The following is an 18582-nucleotide window of genomic DNA, read 5'->3' on the forward strand; positions in this document are numbered from 1 at the left end:
AATGTCATTGTGGGATTCCTGGACCGTGGGAACTGTGCGGTCACAGTTAATTGAAAGCAGGTGCCTTCAATTAGCTGTAACCGCAGGGAATAGGAGGGCAATGAATGGAAATACTATGTCTATTCATACCACTACTGCTCTGTGATTGGCTGAGAAATAGACCAATCACAGAGCAGTAGAGGTATGAATGGAGATAGTATTTCCATTCAACCTCTATTGCCCTCGTATTGTCTCCAGGATCAGGGGAGCAGAGCTGTCAGCATAAAGTTCCGCTGATTGCTCTGCTCCCTGAGGAAAGGGAAAGCCTGATCAGGATTTCCCTTTCCTCAGCAACTCAGGGAGCAGAGCAATCAGCGGAGTCAGCAACAAAAAAACACAATCAAAGCACATAATCTGTGCAGCACAGCTTCAAATGCCCCCCAGCTGTGCAATCTCAGTGCAGGGGATGCCGAGAGGAAAACACATCTAGAGGGAGACAAGAATGCTGCAAACTGCAGAGCACTAAATCCTAAATATTCTCGGCTACTGCGAGCGCAGCCACCGGATGGAATAGGCTGAGTGCGCCCTACTGAGGTGGGACGCTGCCTGGGATTTTAGGCCTAAATAACATCTCCTAACAGTCACCCACTCTACACAAATAAAATAATTAGAATTTGATGACAACACTGGTCATGTTGTGGGGAAGAGGCCCTCTCCCCCATCGATTGCCCTTGCCACTGTTAGGGGCAGAGAGGGGCCTGTTTTTTGTCAAAAAATCTTTTGTGGATAGGAGAAGGGGCACGCATGTTCGCTGTCTCCTTTCCTATCTAGAAAGGTAGGAAGCCTGGGACCTATGGGTCTGGTTTTAAACAAAAGAGGAGGGACCCCACACATACTTTGAAACTTTTTTTATTTACAATAAAACACACGTTTTAACACATTATACAGCTATGTTATAAATGTTCCCATTTTTGCATTGTATTGTTTTCATTTTAATTGTCACCCTGCCTATTTTTACAAATTGGATTTTCTTGCAGTGAAATTTAGCAATGTGTGAAAGTGTCTCATTTACAGAAAAGATTTTGATTGACTTAAGAAAAAAACATATTGTATTTGCAAGGATTTGTGGCTAATGAAGTATATTCTGATGCTAATTGACCCCTTGTTTTCTGTATAAATATTTTTTGTCCCTCATACTCAAACTATACCATAACTAAAATTAATGTGAGAAAGGATGATATAGCACCCCCCCCCCCCCCTACAGCAATTTTTTGTGACAATACTATGTTCAGAGAATTTACAATTATTAGTAAATGTCAGAGGCCAGCAATAGCTTACATTTTAAAACTGGCTTGTCTTACCTATAATTTGAAATTGAGTTTTGACCCTAATGACATGCTTTTTCTCTTTTGGAAAATGGTCCCCCAGACATCCCCAGCAAATAAGGTGACAATAAAACCCCCAAAACTAAGAATTTTTGACTTTCCCCTTAAAAAATTTGGAATTTGTGAAACTTGAAATTGAGTTGGATTTTAAGAGCAGAAAAGTCGAGATTCAGATGAAATCAGAATTCAGGAATTATACCTTAGTGTGAGAATGGAGCAGGTAAACAGGTAAAAAACTAAGAAAAGGTGATAATGAGCTTTGGATATGCTGGGAAATGGGGGGTAAAGTGAAGGACAGATTTACTTCTGGATCTTGGTAATTATAAATGAATTTTATTCAAAGCAGTACATTCTTCTTCTGCATTCATAAAGTATTCCAGTATCACACATTAAGCAATATATGGTGGCTATTATTTGTATCCTAAAAATAAAAAAAACATAAACAAAGTTAGTAAAAAGCAGGCAAAGTACAGGTACACTTTAGGACTATAAACAGAACAAATCACTACTACTGTGTTTTCAGGATGCTGCAGCCTGTGCATGCCTCAGATTAAAGATATAAGGCCTGATTTATTAAAGTTCTCCAAGACCGGAGAGGATACAATTTCATGAGTGAACCAGGGTGATCCAGCAAACTTAGAATTGATCTGGTCCAGGATTCAAAACATTTGCTAGCAAATAGCAAATGACTTTGAAGAAATCCATTCCAGGTTTGTTGAATCACCCAGCTTCACTGATGAAATTGCATCCTCTCCAGCCTTGTAAAGCTTTAATAAATCAGGCCCATAATGTTCTTGTTAAAGGTTTGACGTATTGGGCCAATATGGTGAATGTTACAGATTTATATATTACATATTTGTCATGCCTAGCATGCAAAAGCACATTTTGGAAATGTTATTTGCTCGGAAATTTGTTATGAATATTATACATCCTGGCATACCTTATGGATTTGTTCTAAAGGAATTGATGGAAAGGACAAAGATATTTTATGACATTTAGAACAATTTATTTGTAAGGATGATTCTGTCAGATCTTCACCACTGCTGGATTTCACAGAAGGTTTGAAGAGAAGTTCTCTATGACAGAAAAAAATATATTAATATATTAAAAAGCTGAACTTTACAAAAAAATAGAAAGGAAGCAACAATATCTGCAGTATAAGTCAACAATATTTTGAAGTAAACCTGTCATGAGATGCAATTTACTGGTCGTCATTGCTGACATAGTTCTTCAAATACTAGTAAAAAGACTGTCATGCTGACCCTCCAGATTTAATACCATGAAAGTAATTTACCCACAACAAGAATTCAGATCAAAAAAGTCAAAGAAAATTCCCAGTTTGGTTTTACTGATGTGCTTTTTACTACATGGAAAAACTGCTGCCCATGGTTGGAACTTTTCTCTACATAAGGTTTGTGACACCTGACATAAAGACAACCTAGGATACCAATGAAGATAGGCTTTTGTTTACACAGCTTTCGCAACATACAACTGCAGGGTTCATAGACAGTTTTTACTTTATTCCTATTCCTAGGTAATACTTTCTCCATTCCAATGTAATATCAAATACTGTATTTAGACATTTTAAATAATTTAGTTTTGTATATTACTGTAGATACTTGAGTATAAACCAAGAGTTTTTGCCTTCAAAATACCATTAGAAAAAAAATTTATATTTTTGATTCAATTTATACCAGTACCACCAGTAGATGGCGCTGTGTCCTAATGTAAGGTGCGTAACAAACTCCTGTTGGGGACACGGGACCCCTGTCTACTATCTACTAGAGACCCATCATAACCAACACAAAATGTAAAACTAATTACCTGTGGAAAAGGTGGAATAAAAATAAACAAAACAAGCCCTTGCTTTTCATTTCTCTTTTTTAAAATAACACTTCATGGATTTTTTATTCATAACAATTGTCATTGCACTTCTATTGATTATTGTTTTTAATGTTACCAGTGACTGCTGCATAGGTATAGAAATTAAAGTCAAAGAATATTTTCTGTATTCTCAGGTAAACAAACATAGTAGCTTGGATTATTCTTGGATTGTTTATTTTGGAGTATATATGGTATCTATCAATACTTACAAATACTTATCAATACTTACTTGCACATATAAAAAATAATAACTTACTATATTTTATGCACCTTTATTGCTTATAGTAAATGCCAATGACTAAATTCGACTTCTCAGAAAAGGGCCAGACCTTATATAAATATTGCGATAATACAAGGGTCTTTTACTACATGGGACAATTCTCCAATGCATTGTGGTGCTTTGCCAAAAATAGTGTAGGTCCAATTTTTGATTGGCATTAGGCAGCCAGTTGACTTGTCCTAACACATCATATGGCAATACGTGAACACAAGTAGCTTCCCAAAGGGCACGCATACGAATGTGCCTTTTCCAGTTGTGTCTATTGATGCACTGTAATGTTTTATAATTTAGTCTTTGTAAATGGACTGCACTGGTGTTCCTTTGTATTATTATGTTTTGTTTTTTTGCCACTTAGCTGAACGCAGTGGATTGGAATAAAACTATATTTATCTATTTTTGTAGATGCTTGATTTGTTTTTGTCATATATTCTTTTTTTCTAATTGCTATACAGCAAAGTTGCAAACACAGTTGATGTGACCCCCTAGTATAGTACCCCATAATACTCTAGAAAATACTTTACCACAACATACCTTATTAAATATACATTTATATTTTTTATGAAACCTCTAGTTTTGGTACATTTGAATCATTTGTTCAACTAGGTTAAACTGTGTTTTTACAACATTAGTAAGGTTATAGCTATACTATTATATTTATTTCAATACATTGGTAAAGACTATATTTAATCTGGCATACGTTTCAAAGAAATTAAATTTGACTCTTTTTTTTATCTTTTGTGCACATACATGTGTAGGCTGACAGGTCCAAATGAATATATATGAGGCTTCTGTGGCAAACACACAGAGAGAAAGATTGACAATGTTATCCAGAGATGAGAGAAATGACAGATGGAGCCCCATGAACTCAGGTAGAATTACACAGATACAGATGTAAAGGCATGCATACACTCACTGGGGCATAGCAATACTGGCAGGATAGTGACATTACATTGTCAGTCATCTGCAGGTGAGACTTGTTATCCCACTGATTGACAGTAAACAAATGCACAATAAGTAGAAAGCACAGCTGTACATATGTAACTGCAACTTACCCTCTGTATAGTAAAAACCAGCACATCACAGCCCAAGAAGCAAGCAGGATAGCACCTAGAATGATTGATACTATAGAAGCACGAGGTAGGCGTCCAGAATCTGAGAATACAAAGTGTTCATTTAATGTTTTAAAGAGCAATTCCAGTCTGAAAAAGAAAAAGTTATTTAAAAAAAAGTGGCTATTGGTCATTAAATTTAGCCTCCTGATGCATCTTAATTGCCTACCATTAAAAAAGCAGCAGATATTAAAAAAAAAGTCAAGCCCAAGTCAAAATTAAAGCCGCTTTACTGCAATACTTACCTTCACTCTTGAGCTGTCTTTTATTTCTGACGGACGTATCCTACCTCAAGGCAAGCTGTGTCTGAACTGATGTCTTTTTAGCTAACCCATAGCTGGATTCGGAGAAATCTGTCTCCAGGTATTTGCGTACGGTTGTAAATTTGGACAAAACTTACCAAAGTGCATGCTACAGCAATATGAATATGATATGAGCAGGAAGAGCAGCCTCTAGTCCTTCTTGCACAAAGACACATCTAATGCAGGAAGTGGGTTTTTGTCATTTTTGTCCTTATCCCGGACTGCAGCACCAACAGGTGGATGTTTTTTTATAAATTAATCTAGCTTGCTTTGCAGCTCTGATATGTAATGTACACAAATACTAAGAGCTGTAAAAAAGGCAAAGATTCAAAAAGGACTGTCGCTATATGATTTTTGACCGTATACCTTTCACCATGCCCACCAAACACCGTGGCACTATATAACACTTTATTCAGCCCACAGAAATCTTCAGCTTCCATAAAAATGCTAGTTGTCTGTGCACACCCCCTGGGGAAATGCCAAGTGTTTCCTTGGGTTACAGTCAAGGAACTAAGAATCCAAAAATTCATTAGACATGCCTTCTCATTTCTCGAACAACATTTTGTGGGATTAAAACGTATAAGCTTTTCTTATATGATTTCTTTTGGCCTGCTAAATATATTTTGTTATATCCATGTACTAAGTGCAAACCACATCCTGGTTTATCTCATGTGTGTCTAGATAGTCCTTCTGGTTCTTTTGGACTACAAAATAATTTGGTTTTATGTTATAGTGGTACTAGAGAAAAGTACACTGACCATGGCTTAGAACTTTCATATCTAAGTTTATTTCAACCAGGTATTCTTTTATCCGTTACAGGTCTTTCAACAGAGATGATACAAAAGAAATCTGAATATATTGTAAATGTGTACTTGATTTTTTGTAGTTTATTGTAGTTGTTTTTGTTTTATGTGCTTTAAAACATTGAGGTGGAAGGCTTGGAGGAAGTCTACACAATAAAAGACCTTGCATTTTGATTCAATGTCTGCTTTAAAAAGAAAATGTTAGTTTTTCACTAGAACAAATTATATAACCAGTTTGGATGCAAACTGTGCCTAGTGGAGTTTTTTTAATAGCATATTATACACCATCAATGACAATATCTATGGTAGGCAATTCAATCTAGGAAACATTTATTATCAAACTAATGAAAAGGTACAAATGACTGCCTGTTTTTAGGAAGCTATGTAGATAGACTATTGAACAGTGCCAGTTTTTTTTTTTCTCATAATAGCTCTGAAAAAAAGATTATCTTGTAGGGTCCCAATGCATTTTCATTTCAGGCATAACTGCACTGGTGAAATATTTTGTCATGCAAAATAGGTTACCTCTGTTGTTTTTGTTCTCTCCTAAAAGCTAAGTACTAATGAAAATCAATAGTGACATTTATTTAGTCAAATTGGCAGTACAATTATTTTAATAGTCACTTGTTTCAAAGTGAAAGAAACATTTTGTCTATGAATCTGAGTTTCAAAACATATTTTTTTGTGGTAATAGATTCTAAAGAGAAAAATGATGCTAAACATATTCAAAGGCTAGTCACAATGAATTAATCAGTCGGTATTATAACTGTATTTGTAGCTTTCATTAAAATAAACAATAACTTATCAACAACTAGTTTAGTACCAAGGTAATTGGCAGGCACCACCATGTGATATGCAATTACATGTAACTGTACCTTGGTGTCTGGATTTTTCTTTCAGCCAATAGCATCTTTTTCTACAGTTAACTAGAGAAGATGGAGGGGAGGGTGCTGAGTTTGTGGAGGTAAAGGAAGCTCTAAAAGGAATACTAGGATTGCTGGGAACCAAGCACGAGTATTTTAACAGCTTGAGCCTCAACATAGAGATCACCCCCTGAAATGGCACATAAAGTGTGTCTCTGCCTTTTGTATGATCTTGGTAAAGCAAATACCATGCACTGCAGCTATTCAAAAAGATATCTAGCATTCTGCAAGCACCAAATATGGATTCCGGAGTCCATTGTCCCTCCCAAGGCCATTCATTGGTGTTCTAGGATATTATAGGGGAGTCTTTGGTAAAACCCTAATTTTACTCAAACATCAGTGTTATTTGAATTTATTCAAACTGAACTATATATGCATTGTTTAAGTTGAATTCATATTGGAAACAAACTTTTTCATATTTGCCTATATTAATAGTATTAGAAGACACCTAAAATATTACCTAAATATTAGGTATTGTTTTAGGTGTCTTAATAATAATAATAATAATAATAATAATAATAATAGAAATATAACATTTATGGAGGGTAAAGGATAAATGAATTATGGACATAGTCAAGGTAAAAGAAAAATGGCTGTTGTAGTTTTGTTGTACATATCTATTATGTCTTTGCCCTTAGATTATTGTTAATAAACAGGATTTATATAGCACCAACATATTACACAGCTGTGCCTTAAATCGGGATTGCAAATGACAGACAGATACAGACAGTGACACAGGAGGAGGAGCCCTGCCCTTAGGAGCTTACAATCTAGATTATCTGTCCAGCAATTCGCGGCATCTTCAGTCCTAGCTGGGCATGGATGTGCCTTTCTCAGCATCCCCTGCACTTACTCTAAGGTTGTGCACCGATTAAGGTATTTCCGATTAAGTTAGTGCTGCAGCCAATGAGCAGACTAGGTCCTGGTTCCAATGTTGTCCTACTATTGACTGTTAGTCTTATTTAAACCTCTCTTGTTCCAGGCTCTGGTTGCTGGGTCCCCAGCTTGCTACCTGAGACTTAAGCTGCGTACACACGTGCAATTTTTGTCATTGGAGAGGATCTTTCACGATCCTTTCCAACGACAAAGGACTACACGATGCATGAACGGTGCTGTATGCTCTATGGAGAGGGGAGGGGGAGAGCGACGGAGCGGCACCCTGCTGTGCGCTCTCCCCCTTCCCTTGCATTAGGATCGGTCGTCGTTCATCATCCATGGATCCGCCAGGACGGTCGTTCGGATGATGGACGACGCCGACTGTACACACGCCAGATTTTCGCCTGATATCTAGCTGATGCCGATTATCGGGCGAGAAAAATCTGACGTGTGTACGCAGCTTTAGCCCAGTTATACACTGCCATTTTTAGCCAGACCTCAACCACGCTTTTGGTCTTTCTGCCTGCCCTAACTATCTAAACTTCCTCGTTAGCTGCCTACTCACTACCTGATCTTGGCTGTCCATGTTGGTGGGGAAAGCCTGGTGGCCATAACCTGTTGTTCTCCCTGCAGCAAAGTAGTCCGGTCACAACTAGGGTTACTGATCCTTCCATCCTTGGGCGATGATGGACCGGTTAGACACTTAGCCCCCCTGCCCTGGGTAATCCTGCTAGGACGTGCAGTCCTAACAATAACAGTCATGGTGGACTAATTCTGTAAAAGTCACACGATGTAAAGGCGATGCTAATATAAAGCAGTGTAGCCATCTTTATGCTTCAACAGTTATCAAAAATGTGATTTATTAAAAAACTCTCATACTGCCTTGATACTGATACACTGTTAAAAAATGTTTTACTATGAATAAAAACTGCTAATATGCACCACCAATTCAAAGCCGTTATCCTTTAAAACAACCCATGGTTGGTAACAAGATTAAATTATGAACTTGATTATGATGGAGATTTTAATCTGCTCTTATGAGCACCAAATTTTGCTCATTGATATACTAAGCTTCACATTTCATTGATGTAACATAACTTTGATTTTGTCGTTTCATTTTTTAGTTGCCCCAAAGGCTATCTGTTCTATTGATCTGTAGTTAAAAAAGAATATGTGGTGCTGAGATAATACATTTAATAATCTTATCTTCTAATGTTCTATTTCCAGTCCTTCTGGGGTTAACTGCAGCATTCAATTACATATATTTAGACAATTATTTCCCATTGCTTAGAGTTGGAGTGCAGCATGGCTAAGACAACTCATTCAATTATTGGGTTTCAGTAAGTTAATTCACTCAGTCAGATAGTTAAAGTAGTAAAATAATGAGCAAGCATTCTAAAAGTTCAAACATTTCCCAAAAATGGTACAGAAAAGCATTTGAGTAAATCCATACTTAGTATATATGAACAAACAAAAACTCTAATCTTAACAATTGTTTCACAAAATGCATTGAAGTAAATGTGAAAAAGGTGGGTATGGTGTGCAATAGACTTTATATGGTTCCTAAGGTTTATGGAAGTTGTTTTTAAATGCAAAATAAAATGTAGTGACAGTAGTTGCCAATATATGAGTCTTCTGTGCCTTAATGGGAGGGTCATAGGCATGCCAAAATGGCAAATATCATTTATATAGTAAGTCTCACATCCACAAATAAGCAAATAAAGTCAAAATAGGAAAAGGGCTACTCCAGGGACCCAGCAGTCATGTATAGATGTGATACATTATTATATGTTTTATAGTTCACACATTTTTTCAATTTAGATGGCAGGTTTGAAAAAGTTGACATGGTCCACAAAGAACATCAGAAATGGAGGTGGTTCTACTACTGGATAGTAGTATCTACTTCCTACTTCCTGATTGGTATCTTCACGATTATATATGGTTGTGCCTTTTGGCTTAAGAAAACTATTGGCTCAATCATAAAACAAGTAAATCTAACATTCTCTCAAACACTCCCTGGTGGAAATCAAATACTGTTATTGAAACACATGAACCTGGAAGATTCCCGTGAGGAAATGTTTGAGGGGATGTCTGATTGCTTGTTTTAAAATTAGAGCCCTATGAACCTACTGATAAAATCTGGGGTATCCTTTTTTCCCTTTGCCTATCTTGTTGCAATATCCAAAATATGCAATATTGATATTTATTTGACTAATATATTGTATTTTATGCAAGGTTTATTTTCAGTTCATTTTTGTTCTAAAATTATACAATTTTTACAAGCCTCCCCAACCCCCCCCCCCAAAAAAAAAAAAAATAAGGTAATTTTTCCCTTATATAAAACAGTTGTCTATCCTCCTATGTAAAGAAACCATTTTAGTTTAGGTACACTTTAAGTAAAGTTCTCTTGTTGTTTAAACTCCTTTGATTATATGTAATAAATAAAGATGTATATGATTTTACATAAATTATTTGCTTATTGAAAGGTTGTCACCAAAACCCTTACTTTTTCCCACTCAAATCAGGGATGATCCTAATATAATTGGGAAGAGTGTTCTCTATGTGGACCATTTATATATTTATACAGGGTGATCATTTCCCCCCTTAAATGTTCCTTCTCAAGGGAGAATAGATTCAGTTCAGCTAATCTCTCCTCATAGCTGAGCTCCTCCATTCCTTTTATTAGTTTATTTGCCCTTCTCTGCACTCTCTCCAATTCCACAATGTTCTTTTTATGAACTGGTGCTCAAAACTGGACTGCATATTCCAGATAAGGTCTCACCAATGCTTTGTACAGGCACAGGATTATGTCTCCATCTCTGCAGTCTATTCCTCTTTTATTACAAGAAATAAAGTACTAACTTTAGATATTGCAGCTTGGCATTGCATGCTGGTATTAAGTCTATGATCTACCAGAGCCCCAGATCCTTTTCCATTTCTGACCTCCCCAAATGTATTCCCCCTGGACAGTATGAAGCATGCATGTTGTTATTCCCCAAGTGCATACATTTACATTTATCTATATTAAATGTCATTTGCCATTTGGCCACCCAATCAAACATTACATCCAGGTCTGCTTGTAGATTATCGACATCCTGTATGGACATAATTCCATTACACAGTTTGGTGTCATCTGCAAACATAGAAATTGTACTTTTAATCCTAAACCCTATATCATTTATAAAGATGTTAAACAGTAACGGTCTCAACACTGAACCCTGGGGTACACCACTAATAACCTTAGACCATTCCGAGTATGAATCATTAATCACTACTCTCTGGATGCGTCTTTAAGCCAGTTCTCCGTCCATTTACAGAGTATTGAGAATACAGAATGACTTGGCTTCACATTTGGCTCCACCGTATTCTTGGTCATTCTGGTGAACCAATATAAGACGTACACATACAAGAGATTGTCTCATGGTAGCTACATAGATTCTTCCACTAAATCTATTTTCATCACATACTTAAAACACAAAAAGCAGACTCACCAACCCCATATGTATCAGATTCAAAGAATTCTTGCTGGAGTTTATTGCACACGACACAGATCAAGGAATAAAGGGTTTGACTTTTGCATAGTGAAAGATTTTCTTCATTGTTTTAGAAGTCTCCATTGCTGTTGGAGGGTTTCTCTCACTCTCTGTCTTTTATTGTTGATAGTAGGATGGGAAATTAAATCTCACTAATGGAGCTTCGGATATCAATAAAAACTCAAAGGAGATTCTAACTTTCCCACTCAATTCAAAATGAAGGAGAAAAAAGTTTTGGTTTAACTCATACTTTCATTGTTGTTTCACTAACAAAAGTTTTTTTTAAAACTGCATTTTTATCTATCTTGCACTTTAATGGTTTCAGTCTGCTGGTGGACATTTTCCATTAAGCTCTAATCATTACAATATACATTTTTGGATGACACTCAAGAAGCAGATGTGCCATTTTGCAAAGTAATTTCTGTAAACAGACACCTTAAATAAACCTAAAAAATTCATGGAATGGCTGGTGCTTGGCAGGGATGTGTTTATTAGAGACCACGCTGTATTCCAGAAGAGGAGGACAGTGTTTTATGAGTTCTTTGACATTTATTCCTGGCACAGTCTTCTATGATTAACTAGAGGCAGCAGAAGCTACTTAAGCACATATGTTTAAGGGAGAGTGGAGCTGCAGCAGATCCCACAGCAAGTAAATAAAGTTTTAGAATGTATTACCTATACAGGTCATTTTATCTTCAGCAAGTTGGTATGGATCTGTGCACATACATTCATAGCTTCCTGGTGTGTTCTTGCATGAAGCAGAAGAATGGCATGGGGGATTAGCTTCATCCAAACATTCATTGATATCTAAAGAAACATAAAAACAATAATGGTTTATAAGTACTAGTGGCAGTTGGTGTAAAAAACATCTGTATTTTAAAAAAAGATGAGGTTAATAGGGATTGAAATATGCAGCCTGTAGGGTTTTCTACTACAGTTGCCCAAGAATGACTTTGCAGTGGAATCATGTGTCCATAAAAGACAACTGATTTATAGGACAGTAAAAGTTTATAGAAAATGGAAAACTGAGATATGTCAATTTACAGCAACCAAACAGATCCCTCCCCTTAATTTTCCAAATAATTCCAAACAATACTACGAGGTAGAAGATTTCCCCTCTAATTACTGCCCTGAGTGCAGCATCTATTTTTTCAAGCAGTAGGTTAGACTGTAGAACAGCATTTCTTGACTTTTAAACATTGGGGAAACTTTGAGATAACTTTCGGACCTTAGGGAATCCCTGTTATAATTATTATGTATAGCTCACATTATATTACATTGGTGGTCATTAGAAAAAATGCCTTTTACTTTGCTGGGCATTGGGAAGAATGCCACCCTTACAGGGAGCCAAAAAAAAACATTGGTGGCAATTAAACTTACCTGAGATGTGAAAATTGCTCATTGCTCAAATCGCAGAATACCTACAATATCACCAAACCAGGTCAATGAGACATATATTATAGCAGAATGAAAAGTATTTTTAGCTGTGCAAAGTATAATTTGGAACAAGGAAATCTTGACTCTGCCACCATTTATATTAATTAGACCTGTAAGCCTATTTCATTTTTTACACAGTCTTTAGAAATAGGCTCTTCAAAATAACAAATGCAATTATTTAGATGTTGGAAGATGTTGGTAGATGAAATTTTAATACAGTATAACTAAATAATAAAATTTTGTCTATACATCAGACCAAAAATAATAACAGACACCTAAAATGAGGCACAGCAGGAAATTGCGGGTCCATATATAATAGTCTATCTTCTCCAGGCTTGGAGAGCCTTCATAAATTAGGCCCTATGTGTGAAGATTAGCATTGACCAACCTATCACTGTATGACTTTTTTTTTGCCACCTACTGGAGAGTCCACCTGAAAGTCCCTTCACCAAGCTATTAATGAATATGAAGAAATCTTGTACCTGATTGGCAAATGCATGTTTGAAAGTTGGTACAGTTGGAGGGTTTGTAAATATATATTGTGAAAAATGCTGTCTGGGCCTGGTTTGTGCTTGGAGCCACCAGAAAGTCAAATAGCCAGATTAGGTTTGGTACTGCATTATCTGTGGGCTCCTGGTCCTCCGTAGGTCCTTCCCCAGATGCCATACCCTGTGCACAGAAGTCCTGGGGGCACCTGTGTACCGGAAGGGCACTTCTAGCCTCCTGAGGCTAAGTGGGGGCTTGCTATAGGTGAATAATGTAGGATTAGATTTGGGGACTGCCGTCTGTCTAGCACTGGTACTGGACCAGGGCCTCACACTATCATTTTTTTTCTTATTTTGATCCTACATTAAATATAAAGAAAACAGTATCACAAGATTTCTTTGATTCTGCAGACATTTTTGGTCTGCTGATTCGTGTGTTAGTTGGTCATAAAATTCTTTTGTAAAATGTAATATTCATAACAGTGCTATTAAAAATAATTATATTGGAAGTCACTGAGGCATTTATTGACCAAGTCACAGAAGATCCATTATACATCTAATATCCATGTATCAGAAATTAGATGATAAATTATTCACTGCATTACAAACTTTCTTACAAACAACACTACTTATATTTCCATAATAAAATTGAATTAAGTGTGCTGAGCGTTTTAATGTCTAATTGTTCTCCTATTATTTTTATGGAAAGAAATTACATTGTTTATAGCTTTAAAAAAAACTCTTTGCCTACTTTTAATTTCTTTCACATAACTTCATGTAAGTATATTATTAAGCAAAATTGTCGACAGCCCATCTATAGCATCTTTAAAAAAAGAAAAAAAATCATCAGCTTTTTAAAATAAAATCCAGTTACAGTAATATAGTTACATAAAATGCAGGCTACAATATTCATCCCCTGCAACTGGACCCCAAAGGCTCATCACTTTGCAACCCAGTGCTGGTCATCTTACAGGACGAACACCCTGGGCCTCATTTATTAAAGTTTTCCAAGACTGGAGAGGATCATCCATGGGATAACCTGGGGGGTCCAGCAAACCTTGAATAGATATTTATCATTTGCTATTAGTTGGCAATTTTATTTAAATTCTGAACCAGATCCATTTCATGTTTGCTGGGTCAGCCAAGTTCTCCCAGGTTAATCTAAAAGAACTTTAATAAATCAGGCCCCCAGTGGGGGACCAGCCAGGGACCAATGGCAAATTATTACATTATTGCATTTATTATTTTACCTCCATCAGAGGTAGAAGAGGAGGAAGAGGACTATGAATGTATTTAAATAAAAAAATTGATTGAGGCTGGAAAAACATTGTAATTTGTATATTCGATTTACTTTAATAATTTAGGAAAAAAACCTTTGTGTGCAGTTTCATCTGTCCCTGTTTTACAACTATCCTCATCTTAGATCTGAAATATATATCTTTGTGAATGCATAAATGACTTAAATGTGAAATGAGCATATATTACTATTGTTGTCGTGTGTAATTTATACATTACTATATGGCTTATATTTAATTTGTAAAATAGGAAGCAAAGTCATGGTTTACAGTCACACATTTTCATCTTTTAATTAATTCCAAAAGCATAACATATTTCAGTTTCTGTTGATAGTTTCTTTAAAGTGCAACGGTACCATCCTTTTTCCTATAGCACTTATATCATGAGCACTCTCACTATTGTATTGTATAATTGTTTTTTTTTACTTTATATTTGCCCATGTGTGTACGGAGCCTTTTACAATATAGTATAATAGTGTTCAGACACACGTTGTTTTTCTACCGATAAATCAGTTCAGAAAAAGCACCCCTGTATATATGCGGTTTGGTGGCCTTTGTAGTGTGTTTTTGTGGTTGATGTCAACCCCTGGAATTATTTGTAAATACATGAAAAGGTACACTCCTATGCTCTGTAGCCTTAAAATGATTCTGTCTCTTTTAGCAGAAGGGGAAGGATCTGTTTTGCTCTATTCAGATCTCTTTTTAGAACCAAAGTTGCAGTTGGAAGTGATGGAATTCTTTTGTTTTTAACTGAGCTTTAAAGTATTTAATAATAATTTGCAATATTTGTTATTGTCCTGATTAAAGCAGAATGCAACAATAAATGTGAATTTTAAATACTGAGCAATCTGGTATATTACGGAAGTATGCGTAAGTGTGTATGGATTTGTAAAATGTAAACTGTAAAATGTAAAATTGTCCTGATTTATTAAAGCTTTTCAAGACTGGAGAAGACAGAGTATCATGGGAGGACCTGGGTGATCTAGCAAAATTGGAATGGATTTCCTAAAACTATTTGCTATTATTTAGCAAATGTTTTTAATTTCACATTGGGTGCCATATACCCAAGGAAAGGACCAGTGCAGGATACCAGAATGGTTTAGTACATTGGGAAAAATCTGGGAGCAAACAGAGGTGCTGTTTTAATTTAAAACCTGCTGGGAATTATTTTTTTTATAAAATCTTATTGTGTTTTAAAGCTTTTTTTTTACAGTACGGTCAAGTATACTGTACCTTGGGTCTGATTTATTAAAGCTCACCAGGGCTGGAGAAGATAGACTGTCATGGGAGTATTTCAGCAAACCTTAAATTGAATTCTTAAAAAATAGTTGGCAAATGTTTTCAATCCTGAACAAGATCTATGACATGTTTTCTGGATCACCAAGGTTCTCCTATGATAGTCTATCCTCTCCAATCTTGGAGAGCTTTAATAAATCAGGCCCATAGTGTGTGATACACATTAACATCGGACATTTCATAGAAAGCTATGTCTGGCATTCTGTATTCCAAACACATTTTTGTCTGTTTTTTGTGCACTCTCTCATAAGAGAAAAATGTGCAGAGTTCAGTGACCTATAGCAGCCCAATTCCAAATTCACTTTACTGAAGTCAAATCAGTACATTAAAATCCTGCATGGTGCTCATGGGCATAGAAATGTACATTGGGTACCTTGCTCCTAGCACTCTTTTATGAAATAAAAAAGTAACTATGCATGGCATTTGTGCCTTTATTCATTTTGTGGTATTATTGACACATTTGTAGTACTGACAGGTTTATGATGGCTAGAATACAGAAAACGGATGTATAATTCTTATCACAGTATGTACACTAAATGCACAAGTAAAGCGGGTATTCTAAGACTTATTATAATACAAGATACCACGTCCATAGCTGAATGCTTTGTTTAGATAGCAGTAGGGAATATTCAGACTTTTACAAGATGAGAACACATTGGAAACACTGATATAAACTCACTCATCTTCAATTTGCACTTGGCACCTTCTCCTGATTTTATTTAGTATAGAGCTAACAGTAAAGAAGCTGACTGGAGAGCTCATCATATAATTGAAATTGAAGGCAGTTGTCAGTGATACAGGTTAGGCCATAAAAAGCTATATAAAAATCAATACAGCCAAACTTTTTTAACCTGTTCCCTGCTACAGCAAAAAATAGTTCAGCAAGAATCCCTACCCAAGTTTCTACTACTTCTGAAGAAGAATGTTGTTTATTTACTATATGGTACTTATTCGCCTCTGTTTATGTCCATACACATATATGCTTTCTAATGTGCCTATTTTTTTACAGTAAACAAGAGAAAAAAATAACATTGTTTTTGACGGTACATCTTTGCATTGTGCAGGCCAATAAAGTAAATAGAAATGAATAAACATAGCTTCTTAGCATTGTAACAAGTCTCCATCAAAACGCAAATGCAGGGCAAAAATTGCGTTGATGGAAGTGAGGACACATGGCCTGGGTATAGCAGATGAGGGTTACCTTCTTAGTTCTTGCATTCTTAAAATGTCCCATTTTCACTTTTCTTAGCAGCCCTTTACTGAACATTAAAGCATTAAAACTTGCAATTTCTCAATGGTGTAAAAGCATGAAGGTACAAACATAATATCTTTTCTTCTGTGGATACTATTTTGTTCTTGTCATTGCCTTAGGGACAATCACACATGTATCCGCAGTCCTATTGGTCATACCAACACCGAAATGCCATTTCAGATTCTACTTTTTTAAGTACCATCATACATCCAGTGGGTTCTTACCTTTTATTGTTTTAAACTAAAGAAACCCCTTCATGGCCAACACAATGATGCTATGGCAAAACACTACCACCCAAACCAGCCAAGCCAGTGTGGAAGGTGGGAGGTAAAGCTTCTTCCTCCTCTACGTGTTACCAACTTAACTAACTCCTCTGTATCCCCTACTTACTCTGCCCACCACTCCCCTAACAACTGCAACATACCAACTAATCCTACCCTACAACCTTTTTTAAATCTTTTTCTTCCTTTATTCTGTCCTCTCAGCCTCTTGTGCAGACCCTCACCTCTTTGCTTTCTTTACTTTGCTTCAGGCCTTTGTGGAAACAAGGTTGATGTACTAATTATTCCCCAAATCCAACAAGATGTTATGGAATCAATTGGTTTACAGCTTTCCAAGAACAAAGCAAATAAATATGAAAAACACACATGGCAAATTAACAGTTTACCTATGGCCAAAGTCATAATGCATATTTAGAAATTATCACTTAGTGATGTCACTTTTGACAATTTGACACAATTGATGACAATATTATTGCTGCTCAGTGGGAAGGATGTCACCCTTACATATAGCAAAAAAGATAATTGCTGTCACTTAAACTGACCTGAGAGGCAAAAGCTGCTCATTGCTCAAGGAACCCCTGGCAACCCTGGTTAAGCATCACTGCTTTGGATTATCAGACTGGGTATCCAACAAAACAAGTTGGGAAAAATTGGAAAAGGATTACGTAAAGCATCACAAATTTTATATTACATAGATTATCTTAAACATAACTCAAAAATACACACACATTTAGAAACAGAATATTTTGCCCATACCCAGACAGTTTTAGCATTTCTCAAAACTTTGATCCTAAGGCAATATAAATAATTCTTAAAACAAAAATAAAATAATATTTACTTGATGCCTTTTGGCTGATATGGTTTACAGCTAACAAGGCTGAGTTTATGTTTTCTTAGTTCTGAACATAAATTTAAGAGGCTTGTCCAAGACCACATTTTAGGCTTCTTAAATGGTCAGCCCAAGATCCTCTACACCTGTGGCAAGCTATTGACGTATGCTGTATAGGCATGTGGAACTTTGCTTTTTTAAGTTTTATTAGTGAGCTTAGATAGAATAAGGTTTTTTTCGGCAGAGAACTTTTAAGATTTAAATATCTAATCTATTCATTATGTTTCTTAGAGGATTTTCTCTTTTTTCTGTAAAAATTCTTATGCATATAGCAATGTCAAAATATAATAGCCAGTCACATGGGGCGAACTCCGAGTTCCTCTGCACCTTTATGCTTGAGTATGTATGTCTGCTCCTGCCATGTTTACATGAATTTAGTGGCTGTTACCACCTCAAGAATGGAACCATTCTCACCAGTTCCAGTAATAACAATATTACCACAATACCGGCTGTTGGCCACTATTAGGAGGCATTTATTTATGTAATGTACACCCAATAAAAATAAGTAAGCGGAAGGCTTTGTTTTATATCATGCCTCCTATTTATGTCAACTTTTATTGAACAATATATAAT

General features: G+C 36.0%; 1 protein-coding gene across 1 annotated transcript in view; it reads right to left on the minus strand.

Annotated features, from left to right (window-relative positions):
- Positions 1-1173: 1173 nt before the first annotated feature.
- Positions 1174-18582, minus strand: part of TPO (thyroid peroxidase) — a 69767-nt gene continuing 52358 nt past the window's right edge. The window contains exons 12-15 of the mRNA XM_072410094.1: positions 11750-11968; positions 4581-4680; positions 2305-2440; positions 1174-1785 (exon numbers count right to left, since the gene is read on the minus strand). Coding sequence (XP_072266195.1) covers positions 1747-1785; positions 2305-2440; positions 4581-4680; positions 11750-11968 — 494 coding nt within the window. The 3' untranslated portion in view covers positions 1174-1746. The remainder of the gene's footprint in view (positions 1786-2304; positions 2441-4580; positions 4681-11749; positions 11969-18582) is intronic.

Source organism: Pyxicephalus adspersus, chromosome 4, assembly GCF_032062135.1.
Source record: "Pyxicephalus adspersus chromosome 4, UCB_Pads_2.0, whole genome shotgun sequence".
Taxonomy (NCBI): domain Eukaryota; kingdom Metazoa; phylum Chordata; class Amphibia; order Anura; family Pyxicephalidae; genus Pyxicephalus; species Pyxicephalus adspersus.